The sequence below is a fragment of the Gymnoscopelus braueri genome, assembly GCF_963280865.1.
Source record: "Gymnoscopelus braueri genome assembly, chromosome: 18".
Classification (NCBI taxonomy): Eukaryota; Metazoa; Chordata; class Actinopteri; order Myctophiformes; family Myctophidae; genus Gymnoscopelus; species Gymnoscopelus braueri.
The window spans coordinates 260001-274735 of NC_137618.1; the positions used below are offsets into that span (position 1 = coordinate 260001).

The window sequence follows — 14735 nt, forward strand, 5'->3', positions numbered from 1 at the left end:
TAGACAATGTTTTATTCTATTAGACAATGTTTTATTCTATTAGAAAATGTTTTATTCTATTAGACAATGTTTTATTCTATTAGACAATGTTTTATTCTACTAGACAATGTTTTATTCTACTAGACAATGTTTTATTCTATTAGACAATGTTTTATTCTGGCAGTGAGTGAGTTAAATACTTGCCTGCATTTGATGAGGCTCTGCCATTAGCAGCTTGATCTGCCCCCGCTGAGGAGAGAGAGAGAGAGAGAGAGAGAGAGAGAGAGAGAGAGAGAGAGAGAGAGAGAGAGAGAGAGAGAGGAGGACATACAGTACTGTGGTGTTTACAGCATGAATGACAAATGCTGGATAAAAGTACAAATAAAGATCTATAAAAGGCATTATGGCTGAAACTTACCCGTCTCTGATCTTCGCCAGAAGTCTAGAATGACAAGAAAACAGGACAAACACTTGAACAGGATCACACTGTTCTAATCTGTTACCATTACTGAAGACCAGAGGTGTAAAACGTACTCCAATGTTTTACTTAAATAAAAGTATCAATACTGCAATGTAGAAGTTAAAGTCCAGTAATCAAAATTTACTTGAGTAAAATTACAAAAGTATTGGTATCAAAATATACTTGAAGTACAAAGTACTCAGTATGCAGAATGTCCCATTTCCTACGTTTTCTAATGTATAAAATGTATAAATATCTTTTGAAAATAGCAGATCTACAAGCTCACAATGCGTCGCATTGTGACACATTGTGAGCTTGTAGATCTGCTATTTTCAAATGGTCTAACTGTATATAGGGCTGAAGTGGTTAATGTATGTTTTGTAATAATAATCTAAATCTACAAAGTAACTCGTAACTGAAGTTTTCAAATAATTGTAGTGGAGTAAAAGTAAAAGTACAGAACATTGGAAATACTCCGGTAAAGTAAAAATACCTCAAAATTGTACTTGAGTACAGTACTTGAGTAAATGTACTTAGTTACTTTGACTTATTAGGGTTAAAGAGACCTTTTATTGTGTCTGTTTTACCATAATACCACAAACTATAATTACTGACCTGCTTCCCACGGCATGGATTCTGCAGAAAGAATAAATAAAGCAGTTATTGTGTTAATGCAGTGGTTCTCAAAGGGAGGTCCGAGGACCCCCAGGGGTCCTTCACAGGTCCCCGGCAAAATGAGTTAATAATATAGCTTCAAAATCAGTTTAACTAGTTTAAAGGGATAGATCACACAAAATAAATCTAAATTCTATCAATTAGTCACAGCATGGAGATTCATGGACATTGTTTTGTTTTTGTCTCATTCCTAAGATGACGATGACCAGCGGACCGGTAGGAGACACAAAGGAGAATCTTTGCGTCTCCTACCGGAACCGCTGCCGGTCATCAAATGAATGAATGAAATGAATGCTATTGGTTGTGTAGGTTGTCAATCAAATCATCCCGCCCCTCCTGGAGCATAGCCTACTTTATCGTCAATTTTAGAATAAATGGGACCATCGTTTAGCAAAACGCATATCATGATGATTGAAAGGAGACTTTAAACTAGCGACTGGAAGCATATAGTATTTATGACCATTTTTATTAAGGTAAGAAAATCTAGTCTAAAGTTTGTCAAAAACCCATCCGCTTACAATGAGAGAATATTCTTTCTGACACCTGCAGCCACCTACTGGCCATTTATATGAACTGTCTCTCTTCCGTATTGGCCTCATTGTAAATATGTCAGGCTGGCTCCTTGGTTGCTACACATTCTCACACCCAGGCTGCAGTGACCATAGACACCCAGGCTGCAGTGACCATAGACACCCAGGCTGCAGTGACCATAGACACCCAGGCTGCAGTGACCATAGACACCCAGGCTGCAGTGACCATAGACATATAAACACACCCAGGCTGCAGTGACCATAGACATATAAACACACCCAGGCTGCAGTGACCATAGACATATAAACACACCCAGGCTGCAGTGACCATAGACACCCAGGCTGCAGTGACCATAGACACCCAGGCTGCAGTGACCATAGACACCCAGGCTGCAGTGACCATAGACATATAAAACACCCAGGCTGCAGTGACCATAGACACCCAGGCTGCAGTGACCATAGACACACCCAGGCTGCAGTGACCATAGACACCCAGGCTGCAGTGACCATAGACACACCCAGGCTGCAGTGACCATAGACACCCAGGCTGCAGTGACCATAGACACCCAGGCTGCAGTGACCATAGACATATAAAACACACCCAGGCTGAAGTGACCATAGACATATAAAACACACCCAGGCTGAAGTGACCATAGACATATAAAGGCTGCAGTGACCATAGACATATAAAGGCTGCAGTGACCATAGACATATAAAGGCTGAAGTGACCATAGACATATAAAGGCTGCAGTGACCATAGACACCCAGGCTGCAGTGACCATAGACACCCAGGCTGCAGTGACCATAGACATATAAAGGTAGACGCCTCCTCCGGCTCTGAGGCGTCTGTATCTCGGGCGTGCACCAGCTTCCGCCCTCAGTCGCGTGCGTCACAGAGGGGGGGGGGGGTGGGGGGGGGGTGTTCGGTAGGCCAATCAGAGGCCTACTGAACGCCCCCTTCTGTGACGCACGCGACTGAGGGCGGAAGCAATACAAAGGTATTGCTCCAATGAACTGCAGAGGCCAATGAGGTATCTAGGTTTCTATATCTATGGCAGTGACCAGTTGGTCAACATCTGACCAATCATCAGACGTTTCCTCCCCTGTCCTGCTATGACTCCTCCCCTGTCCTGTCATGACTCCTAGCCTATCGGTATGCAGCTTCAACGGCAGTGAGTTGGCAGAAGCGGGTTCTCAAAGTGGGGTTTATACTTTGGCTATTCAAAAAATAGCAGCTATACAAGCTCATAGCACGTCACTATGAGCTTGTAGATCTGCTTTTTTTTTTTTATCGTGACAATTTGTGCAAATCTTTGAATATTATGTTTTTTTTTTTTAAGTGAAAGTTTTTAACTCAAATCTTTTCTTCTGGGGGTCCCTGTCACAACATATTTCAAGATGGGGAGGGGGGTCCGCAGCCAAATAAATATCATTTTAGGGGTCCTTGACATGAAGCACATTGAGAAGCACAGCCGCACAGAGCTCAAGTGTGCTTATGAGCTTATGACAGCACGCCTGTCTGGACTGGTTTTATACGTTTCTGTTGGCGCGCCGTCAAGATAGCAGTTCACAATGCGTCGCAATGGGACACGTATGGAGCTTGCAGATCAGCTATTCTTGCTATACCAGTAGAGGCCCAGTAGAGGCCCAGTAGAGGCCCAGTAGAGGCCCAGTAGAGGCCCAGTAGAGGCCCAGGGCTCATGTAGTCAAAGGTAAATGGTGACCAGACAAGCTGGCTGTCCGGAGTCCCGACAAATATCTCTGAAACACTCAAATGTCCCGGTTTTGCCACAGTGGAAATAATAATAGTTGTTTTCAGTAGTTTTCATAGACGTTTATCATGTTCTGTTCATATACATGCTTACCTAACCCTAACCAATCAGAAAACATGAACATGAATTCACCGCTGATGTGAGTCAATCAGTCGTTGCCTCTAAACGACGACTATGGTGCGTAATGTGCCTTTACATGTGCACGTGGACCTTTACATGTGCACGTGGACCAATATGCATAAATGTGTGTGCGCGGGCATGAACGTGTGCATTCATTTAAGGGTCTCGGTTCGGGGGGGCTGAAAATATGGTCACCCTATACTATAAAGCACATTTATCAAATGGTGCTGTATACAGTACAACCATTAGAAGAGCCTAAACTAAGCTGAAACACAGTAAAGAACCAGAACCATACAGGGACTTCTTTATAAAATAGCACCTGAAACACCCCAAAGAAACACTCTCTTACCCGTGTCGTAGAACCAGAAGCCTAAGAGAGGGAAAACAGTCATTATACCACCTGTTAGTTCTTACCAGGGCTATTATTTATAATTAACTAAAACTAACAGAATGACTAAAACTAGAATTGGCAAAATGTTTTAGTTAACTGAATAAAAACAAGGCTTCATAAAAAAGGGATTTCTAACTGAAACTGTATTGTGTGTTTACAAAACTAACTAAAACTAACTAAAACTAACTAAAACTAACTAAAACTAACTAAAACTAACTAAAGAAATCACGATGTGATGCATTGTGAGATTGTAGATCTATTTTTGTAATTGTTCTGACCTTGCTGAATATTGTTGAATAAAAACTAAAACTAAGCGTTTTCACAAAATGAAAACTAATAAAGTAACTAACTAACAAACTCATAAAAGATGCTAAACTATGATATCTTGGTCCTTACCTGCTTTGGCTCTGTGTACGAGAGCCAGCACTATCATCACTGTTAGCAGGGAGATTAAGACGGTCAGCCCTGTCACCCATTTGGGACCTCCCTCTGCTTTCTCTACACAATGACAACAATGAGTGATTCATCTAAAAACAGCCTCATACAGTATATCCCATAATATATCCCATAGGTTTCTGTCTGTGGTTTGTATTAAATATTGAACCAATGAATGGAGATACAAGGTTACAATATGATGTTTGGTTTCAGTGGTTGAACTGGAACTCACCAGGAGCAAGAGCTGCCTTGCTCAGAGGGTTGGTAACAGGGTTGCTGCTCTCCTCACTGACCCGGTTCACCAGAACACAACTGAACTCTTTGTAGTCTGCATCTCTCTCCTGGGAACAATGCAATAGTTAAAACTGCCCTTCACACTTTGGGTTCAGTGTGTCATGATAGGAGAAAGCATATGGACATAGGGGAGTTCGATATTGAAAAATATACTATCACGATATTTTTCAAGAAATATCACAATAGACGATATATCACCATAATTTTTTTGTGTTCGTTTTTAGGATTATTATTATTTGATGATTATTAATAACATATATGATGATTAATTATATTATATGATTATAACATTTTTTATAAGATATGATCATGGAGCACGTATTATCATTATATTATATAATATAATGAATCATCATATCTTATTAATCAATGTGTTCACAGACAGACAGGCTACATACGCTACATACGCCGCTTATGCGGCCGCTTATGGGGCGGCCATAGCTGAGTGGTTAGTGAGCCCGCCTAGGGAGCCAGAGGCCCTGGTTGCCCCAGGTACGATTCCAGGCCACGCCAGCATATGTGTCGATGAAATGAAATTTGTCCCTGAGCAAGACGCTTAACCCCTAATTGCTCACAGGCCCTCATTGGAAATAAGCCCGCTAGGACTTTCATGAACGTCCTGTTAAAAGGAATTATCCTTATACAGATAGATAGATAGATGTAGACATAATATTAGTTTTTTATGCTGCAGATAGATAGATAGACAGACAGACAGACAGACAGACAGATGTAGAAATAATATTAGTTTTTTATGCTGCTGATAGATAGATAGATAGATAGATAGATAGATAGATAGATAGATAGATAGATAGATAGATAGATATAATATTCGTTTTTATGCTGCTGATAGATAGATAATCTATTCCTTTTTATCCAGCTGTTGCATCATGTGACATTCAGTGTAGGCTGCTTGATGGTGAGTTAGTAGTGTAACAGACTGCTTCAGACAGAACATCTGACAGTCAGTGGTGGAATGTAACTAAGTACATGTACTTAAGTACAAATTTGAGGGATTTTCACTTTACTGGATTATCTTAAATTTTCAGTACTTTTACTTCTATTCCACTACATCTCAGAGGCAAATATTGTTCTTTTACTCCACTACAATTTAGTTACTTTGTAGATTTGTATTATTACAAAACACGCATTAACCACTTTATCCCTATATACTTCGGCTATTTGAAAATAGCCGATCTACAAGCTCACAACGCGTCGCTTTGCGACCCGTTGTGAGCTTGTGAGTATTTCTGCATTGCAGTACTGATACTTTTACTTAACACATCGGGTGCCAAACACGGTCTGAACCGTGTTTGCGCAGAGTAGCGGTCCGGTGCCGAACACGGTCCAGACCGTGAAATATGTCTTTTTGTTTTTTTCGTTTTTCTCCACACGGGCGGGGCTAGAGCAGCTCTGGGAGTACCCATTGTGATCTTGAGAAGGATAGGCCAGATAGATCACCGGGAAAAAAAACATGGCTGCCATCCACTTCCTGTCTATTTCCTTCTTTAAAACACCTATATCTCCGAATCTGTTTCCGGTGGGGAAAACCGGTCATGCGCGATGCGCGATCCCCCCCCATTGTAACTCGCGAGTGAAATGTTATCGTTCCAGGCTGTAGCCAGGGTCATCGCGCAACATGAATGGATGTTTTTTTTTACATGGATTTGCTCCTCGTGGAGTCTAGAGCTTTAAACAGCAAAGCGCAGTCAATGGGGAGAATGCTGGCACCCAACGGAAGTTGTTATGAAAAAATGCTGGCACCTGATGTGTTAAGTACTTTTTCCACCACTGCCAGTAGCCTATTACACCTACCTACCTAGTAACAGTAGACTAGCAGGTCACACAATGGATCATTGGTATGCATATGCATCCAGCTAATGTTAATTCATGGTGTTGATAAGCTTTTGTAAGCGAGGTACGAATTGTTGTTTATAATCGATACGCAAGGTCTGTCGATCCATGTGCGTGCGTGCACTCTTTATGCAGGGACACCTTGGCTGTTTCACCCGCGTTTGGTTAAAAGTTATATCGAGTGACGTTCGAACATATCAAGTGTGATATTATTGTCCATACACAGCCCGTACCTTTGTAATATTAAGCTGTTTTGGTAAGTGTGTCTCCTTCTTGTCGTCTCTCATCCAGTCGACCTGGTCCTGGGTTGTGATTGGTTGTCCTCGGTCTCCATCACAGCTCAGAACACAGCTGGTCAGTCCCTCATCACAGCTCATGGTTACTGTGGGCTTTGACACAGGAGCTGTTGGGATAATAAATGAATAGTTATTAATTAATGCTTCTCAGAAACGTCTTTTTTTAGGAGTTTCATACGTCTTCAAACTCCCCGTAGGAATACCCTGTGATGGACAGGTACTGTAGACCAGTGGTTCTCAACCTGTGGGTTGGGACAGATGACACTGAAGTGACAGTTTAAAGACCTTTAAAATACCAAAAAATTAAAAACAGAAAGAAAGGAAAAAAGAGCATTACTGCATCAAAAGTAAACAACATTCTATACTATAAGAACTGGTCAAACATTGACCAAATTGTCAGATAAGAAAGAGACAAACAATTTGAAAATAGCCAATCTACAAGCTCACAATGTGACACAATGCAATGCGTTGTGAGCTTGTAGATCTGCTATTTTCAGTATTTCTGAACATGTTTGTTCCATTTCTTGAAAAGTGACGGTTTTGCACAGGTTTCCACCCAACAGCGATTCTATACATCCTCTTGTTAAAGGTGGATCATACCGGCATCAATGCATGTCTATGTCTGTTCACACCTGTTGTTTTCAGTAGTCCATAAAGTCGGATTCATTCAATTTAAAACGTTTTACTGATGCAAGAACAGTGGCTTCTATTTCAGCGTGGTAACTTTCTAGGAATAGAAGAGAAGGACTGCAGTTAAAGTTTGGATTCCCCTCTGATGATGTCACTGGTAGGTTTCTGAACTGTCCAAAGCCCACCTCTGAGACTTGTGGTGCCATCAATCATATGAAGGTATGGTTGAAAATGGCTGAAGTAAATACAAGTGGATTTCACCTCCACAGATGATCAACCTAAACTAGTTTTATACATAATATCACTACTTACAAATGACTTTAAGGAGCGTGCTGTATAGTTTTATACATAACATCACTACTTACACATGACTTTAAGGAGCGTGCTGTATAGTTCTATACATAATATCACTACTTACACATGACTTTAAGGAGCGTGCTGTATAGTTTTATACATAACATCACTACTTACACATGACTTTAAGGAGCGTGCTGTAGACTGGTTTTCCGTTGACCTCCGCTTCATACTTGCCGCTGAAGTTTCCAGTCAAACCTGTGAGCGTCAACGCTGCAGTTGTGACGTTCAGGGCCTGCCCTGGAAGACAAATAGATACCTTTATTATCCCGCGGGGGGAATTGAGTCGCCCAGAGGCGACACAGCAGTTAAGGTTACAGGTAAAGAGTAAGAAAAATAAAAAGTATGTTGTGTACAGCAATACAAGGCAAAAAGAAAAACACAAGAAGCATCAACAGTACAGAGCAACGGTAAACAGAAGTAAAAACAACAACAAAGCGTCCATTACGGTCAGTGCTTCATAAGTGTCTCACTGTATCTCGTCATAAAACTAATAATAATAATAATTATCAGTGCAATGCCTTCAAAAAAAGTGTCCATTCGGTCAGTGCAAAAGCGAGAAGTGAAAAACAGCACAAGGACCCCACCCTAGGAAAGTCACTAGAGGTCAGAGTCTTTGAAACATCTATTTGTTCCAGGTTAAGTTACGGAGAATGCATTGACATGGTTAGGCCATTTCATGGTGAAGTATACTATAGCCCCATTTGGGACCTCTCCCTCGCTGTATAGCTCCGAGATGAGGTCCCACATTCTCAGGTGCCTGTAGGAGCCGACAACGGTGAATATTTTCCACTATAGTATGCATGATTCTTTCCCTTTTCCTCACATCGTACCCAAAAAGTAAAGGTCGGCCCCCTGCTCTCGGATGTTTACATTTTTAGCGGCCATGAAAATCTAAGCGACGGGTTGAAACAAGCGTTTAAATCACTTATTTAGTCAGCCTGTGGCCAGTCAACCGCCGTCTGCATGCGCAGTGCTGCTTCCGTAAGATTGCATTAAAAAACATGCCACAACATGCCGACTAAAAAAGCGATATAAACGCTTGTTTCAAACTGTAGGTTAGATTTTCTTGAGCGCTAAATGTTAAAACATCTGAGAGCAGGGGGACAACCTTTACTTTTTGGATTCCATTGTGCGGAAAAGGGTAAGAATCATACATAGTGGAAAATATTCGCCTCATGCAGGCACCCGAGAATGTGGAACCTCATCTCTGAGCTATACAGCGGAGGGAGAGGTTCTGATTGGAGCTGATTGGAGGTGAAGTATAAAGAAGGGCTATGGTGTGCTTATTAAATGCCTCGCTCAAGTCCATGTTGACAGTAGTTGTTCAGGTAATTAAGACTCACTCAAACATTACTAGCCAGGGTTTCATGTTTTTATTCATAACTAACCACTAATCTAAGCCTTAAGGTAACCTTTTTCTGTCTATATAAAACAAAGAGACACACATTGTGTCAATATACCTTTGAACTGACGATAGGGTTCACTCTCCCCTCCTTCCAACACAAAGGCCAGGTTTCCATTATGTTTCCATTCTATGGAGGTGATGGGCTCTTTGACAGAGGAAATGTCTGGGCTCAGGAGAACACTGTCTCCTACCTTCTTGTACAGTTCTTCTTCTGGAAAGACAAACAAAGCAAAAGACAAAAGGCTGTAACAGAAAGTGTATGTTAAGAATATGCACAGAATACTAGTAATGTATATAACTCAAAGAAGAGAATCGCTCATACTTGCATAGTTTAGCATGTCTGTGTCTGTTATTGTTCTGTTGATGTTATAATAAGTGGGCATCTAGCCCTCAATGGCTGTGATATTACATTATGTTTCATGTATTGTATCTGGAATACATTAAATGTATGTAATATCACAGCCATTCTAGACTAGTGGGCACCCAAACATTACATTGGCTGTATTTTCTATCGCCCCAAAATGTAAAACATAAAGAATGAATGTATGCTTTGGAAAATGTTGGTAAATAATGTGTAGTATAGTAGTAGTAATGAGTAGTAAGTATACATGATTTGAACATGGCCTGGCTGTACATTATTATCAAACCTACAATTACCCTTCAACTTCTTCTACATCCCAACATGACTGGCTAGCACAGGTTTTGTAGAAATGTGTAGAAATATTGGACCTTAAATGTAATTTTAAAAAACTTAATATGTATTTGGCCCCTATAATAAATAATATGTAAATATAAAATATGATGTATATATATATTTTGTATAAATAGTGCCCAGTGTTCTGTCCCAGGGGAGTAGGCTACCTAGTGTGTGTGTGTGTGTGTGTGTGTGTGTGTGTGTGTGTGTGTGTGTGTGTGTGTGTGTGTGTGTGTGTGTGTGTGTGTGTGTGTGTGTGTGTGTGTGTGTGTGTGTGTGTGTGTGTGTGTCACACACATTTTGTGTGAGTGTTATGAATCAAATAGAGTGGTATTGCCAGAAGTATCTGTGCTAGTAGGGGTTATAATAGCTATTATAGCCCCTATACCTGTATGCTGCTCCTTAGTCTTGGATCACAACAAGAAGGTCATCTGTCATAATATATGACTGTCTTGTGTCAAGGCTAGCTGATCCTATGCTTCATTATGAATCATGTGGAAAATTTGCCCTGAAACTTCAGCCTGGTGTTTGCACTTTCTCCATTTACAGCCCGTACATCTACATAAACGTTCATATGTCTAATATAAAGTGCTTACCTCGTGGCCACGGATGTTACACTTATGTACGGGCCCACAGAAGTACCCGTATCTTCCGTATTGTTCAATAAAAAGCATTTTAATCCAATCAGTGGCCATTTTTTCGTATTTCCTCCATGCTTTCAACTACGCGACCCTATCGGTTGGTACACGTTATAACCCTATGAGAAAATGGCCACCGATCGGATTAAAATGCTTTTCATTGAACAATACGGAAGATACAGGTACTTCTGAGGGCCCGTACAGTATTGTAACATCCGTGGTCATGAGGTAAGTACTTTATATTAGAAATCTGAACGTTTATGTAGATGTACGGGCCGTAAATGGAGAGAGTGCAAACACCAGGTTGAAGTTCATCCATGACAGACGACCGTCTTGGCTCCGCATATAGAATGGAGAATGGGTGTGGTCGCATAGAAAAAGTTAGATGACGTGATTGTTCTGTATCTCCCTCTATGTAGGAGTACTGACCGTATAGGCCACCCAACCAGAACCAACCAGAACCAACCAGAATGACCCAACAAGAACCAACCAAGAACTTTTATATGCACACAAAACATCACAAACAGACAGCCAGAGAAAGTGAAACAAACTTACGAGAAGCTACAGTCCTCACGACGAGACAGAACCAGAACCACAGCAGAGAGGTCAGCCGCGTCATGTTGTGGTTTAAAGGTCAACCAGGAGGTTAACAGACGACCAGGGGTCAGCAGGTCAGGCGGCAGGAGGAAGGTCTTCTTCTTATGAATCCATTAGAAAGTGATGATGATGATGATGTCCGTTATGTTGTCAAACAACAGACAGACAGACTGTAAACATGTCGAAAACCAAAGTTTAGTCTAATAATAATAATAGTCCAGTTTAGAGCTTTGTTCCCTCAGTGTCATGAAACATGCCAGTGACACGTGATGATCTAAACTGTTGACTGTGTGACACTATTTCAAATCAAACTACTCGCACTAGTCTGTGAGCTCTGTTCACATTGTGTGTCCATCAGATTTAAAGGATCCTATTGCACTACTTGAGTTTCTTTGCACAGGATGTTGCTCTCTCGCCCCCTCTAGTGTTTATATGCAGAAACTACAAGGACAGCCTTGAATCAAGATGTTGTATTTTATCGAGTCTTGTCTTTTACTTTCGTATCTACGATAGTCTTAGCCTCGATCTCCAGGCTTTTATTGCTTAGTTTTGCTACGATAGTCTTGACCTGCTCTAGGTGGGAACATAGATATATATGGTGTTTATATATATATATATATCTATGGGTAGGAAGCCTCTCAGCACCTTCTCTGTAAAATACACTTTTTGGCCAGAAAATAAAATATTTCACCGGAAGGAAAAAATGTTTTTGGTTGCTCCACTGCGCCCTCTACAGTTCTGGTCAATGGAATTTTTCTATTGACCATATTTTTCCTTCCGTTTATAATATTTTCTTTTCTGGCCAAAAAGTGTATTTTACAGAGTAGGTGGGGTGCTGAGAGGCTTCCCACCTCTGAGAATAGACTTTCAACAACACAAAACAGCCTTTGTTTCGGTGAGTAGAGAAATGGTTTTGTTTATTTTTACTACAGTTGCAGTGGAATTCCTGTCTATGAGCAGAGCGTTGCGCCTGGCAGAGCGTTAGAGAGAGGAGCAGGGCTAGCCTGCACCCCGCAGTGCGTCACTGCACTTTCACCAGTAAAGCCCGTTTTTCTCTGTACATGTATAAACAAATATATATATAAGGTAATTACCCGGTTGTCCCAAATGTTAACTAGCGCTGCGAAGTCTTTGTTTACTGTATTAGTCCGCATTTTTCAATAAATATGTGTTTTAATCCCGTCTGTGGCCGAACGCCATTTTCTCCCCCTCGTTTACTTCCTGTTTGCATTGGGTGTAATACCGGCTTTCACCTTTCGACAGAATCCGTCACAGACGGGATTAAAACACATATCTATTGAAAAATACGGACTAATACAGTGAACAAAGACTCCGAATGTCTAGTTAACATTTGGAGCAACCGGGTAAGCACCTCATATATATATATTGTTTGTACATATACGGAGAAGTACAGGCTTTTATACTGGTGAAAGTGCAGGACGCACTGGGGGGCGGGGCCAACACTATCATAGGCCTACGAAAGTACAAGTAAACTTGACAGACATGACAGTGACACCTGTCAATCATTCTAAACTGTTGATTTAAATCAACCTACTTGCACATTGTGCTCTCTCGCCCCCTCTAGTGCTCATATATAGTTACTACAAGAAATAGCAGATCTACAAGCTTACAACGTGTCACTTCGTGGTTTTCTTTTTATCTTTTCACTTAAAAACGTTTCAGGATGACAATTCAGTTCAAGTTCTAGAGACACAATCTCAATATATTTTAAACTATATGATCTCAACATGGCCATGTAAAAGGCTTTCCAATGATGTAAACAACCATCAAAAACAAAACTAGCTCTACTGTAGGTATTAGAGGAACAGCAGCAACATTTAAGGCCAACAAAAATGAAACAAATTGTATAAACCTACTTTGTGCAAGTTAGTAGTAGAAGTACCGTATATGTTGTCATGTACTTAAATTATGCATCGTTAAAATATACAGCTATATTTCTAAATATGTTGAAAAGTTACCTTCTCACCTTGTCTCTTTGTCCTGTGTGGTTCTACATTGGTCTGACTGTTGCTCTCTGATCTGTTGTCTGTTCGGGTCTGACTCTACTCTAACTACTGTCCAACACACAGTTTTGGACAAACCTTACAGTGTGCAGACAGTGCAGAATAACTGCAGTGTCTGCACACTGTAAGGTTTGTCCGTGTGAACTTAAAAAAGCTGTTTCGACTTCCTCAAGTTTTAAGGTTTGAGGAAGTGGTTTTAAATCGTGGCTGCATCCCCGCAGCCACTTGTCGCACGGCAAATTCAGAGCCGGTGTGCATGTGCATGATGAGGTCATAGAGAACCATGAGGTCATAGAGAACCATGTGTTCATTAAAAACATTATATTGTCCGTTTTTTCCGTGCAAAAAAACGCACCCTGTCTGCAAAGGCCTTTAGAGTGTCTTACAGTAAACAAGGTAAACACACACATAGAATGTAGAGAGACAGTGTAGTGTCTCAGTAAACAAGGATCACAGGCAGGGCATTCGAGGCCACGAATGCCACGGCCGTCGTTGGCCCTCAGTTTGGCCTTTGTGCCCTCAAAACATGGACAACACCAAAGGCCGAGTGGCCTTGCCCCTAAAATGACGAAATTCCAGGCCTGATCAAAGGTAAACAATTAACCTAGCATCAGTCTAAACAATATGATATCAAACATAACTAGAAAAAGTGCTCCTCGGAGCACAGGTCTCCGCCAGGTCAGGTAGGTTAGTGTGGGCCAGGTCAGGTAGGTTAGTGTGGGCCAGGTCAGGTAGGTTAGTGTGGGCCAGGTCAGGTAGGTTAGTGTGGGCCAGGTCAGGTAGGTTAGTGTGGGCCAGGTCAGGTAGGTTAGTGTGGGCCAGGTCAGGTAGGTTAGTGTGGGCCAGGTCAGGTAGGTTAGTGTGGGCCAGGTCAGGTAGGTTTAGTTAGTGTGGGCCAGGTCAGGTAGGTTAGTGTGGGCCAGGTCAGGTAGGTTAGTGTGGGCCAGGTCAGGTAGGTTAGTGTGGGTCAGGTCAGGTAGGTTAGTGTGGGCCAGGTCAGGTAGGTTTAGTTAGTGTGGGCCAGCAATGTTCGGAATTCGCCAATCAGGCTGGAATGTGAAAAATCTGGCAGATCGGACGGATCCGTCTTGATCACTTAACTAAAGAGATCATTTGTACTGATTTGTGTGATGTTTGGACAACATTTGTAGGAGTAATATAAACTCTATATAAAGACTATAAAGAAATCGGCCTCCTGGGGTCGCTATAATTGGGCAATGTTGAAAGGGTGGCATTTGTGGCATCAACATAGTGCAAATGTGCGTGCAAAGTTTCACCGCAATCGGACGCTGCGTTCATGATTTGCAACATTTTGTTCAAAACAGGCCACTCCTGCAAACTTTAGATGTCAATCTTAGCCAATGAGAATGGGATATAAAAAGTCTAACAGATCCGTCTTGATCACATGACTATAGAGATCATGTCTTCCGATTTGCGTGAAATGTGGATAAAAAGTAATATCATAAAATGTGTTTTACATAAGTTGGCCTCTTGGTGGCGCTATAAAAGGCAGATGTGAAAAATGCAGGGCAAAGGTTTTTCCTTGGCCTCTAGGGAGTGCACATACAAAGTTTTACACAGATCGGT

The 14735-nt window shown here is 41.4% G+C and overlaps 1 protein-coding gene across 2 annotated transcripts in view; it reads right to left on the reverse strand.

Moving 5' to 3' along the window:
- LOC308105653 (uncharacterized protein) overlaps positions 1-13227 on the reverse strand; it is a 14735-nt gene extending 1508 nt beyond the window's left edge. Inside the window, exons 1-11 of one of the 2 annotated variants that reach the window (XM_080456514.1) lie at positions 13112-13227; positions 11083-11294; positions 9251-9406; positions 7905-8027; positions 6741-6910; positions 4595-4703; positions 4324-4425; positions 3886-3906; positions 1055-1075; positions 398-421; positions 184-228 (exon numbers count right to left, since the gene is read on the reverse strand). In XM_080456514.1, coding sequence (XP_080312640.1) covers positions 184-228; positions 398-421; positions 1055-1075; positions 3886-3906; positions 4324-4425; positions 4595-4703; positions 6741-6910; positions 7905-8027; positions 9251-9406; positions 11083-11146 — 835 coding nt within the window. In that variant the 5' untranslated portion in view covers positions 11147-11294; positions 13112-13227. Of the gene's footprint in view, positions 1-183; positions 229-397; positions 422-1054; positions 1076-3885; positions 3907-4323; positions 4426-4594; positions 4704-6740; positions 6911-7904; positions 8028-9250; positions 9407-11082; positions 11496-13111 lie in introns of those variants that run through there. The other variant, XM_080456513.1, reaches the window with a different exon arrangement.
- Positions 13228-14735: the final 1508 nt, after the last annotated feature.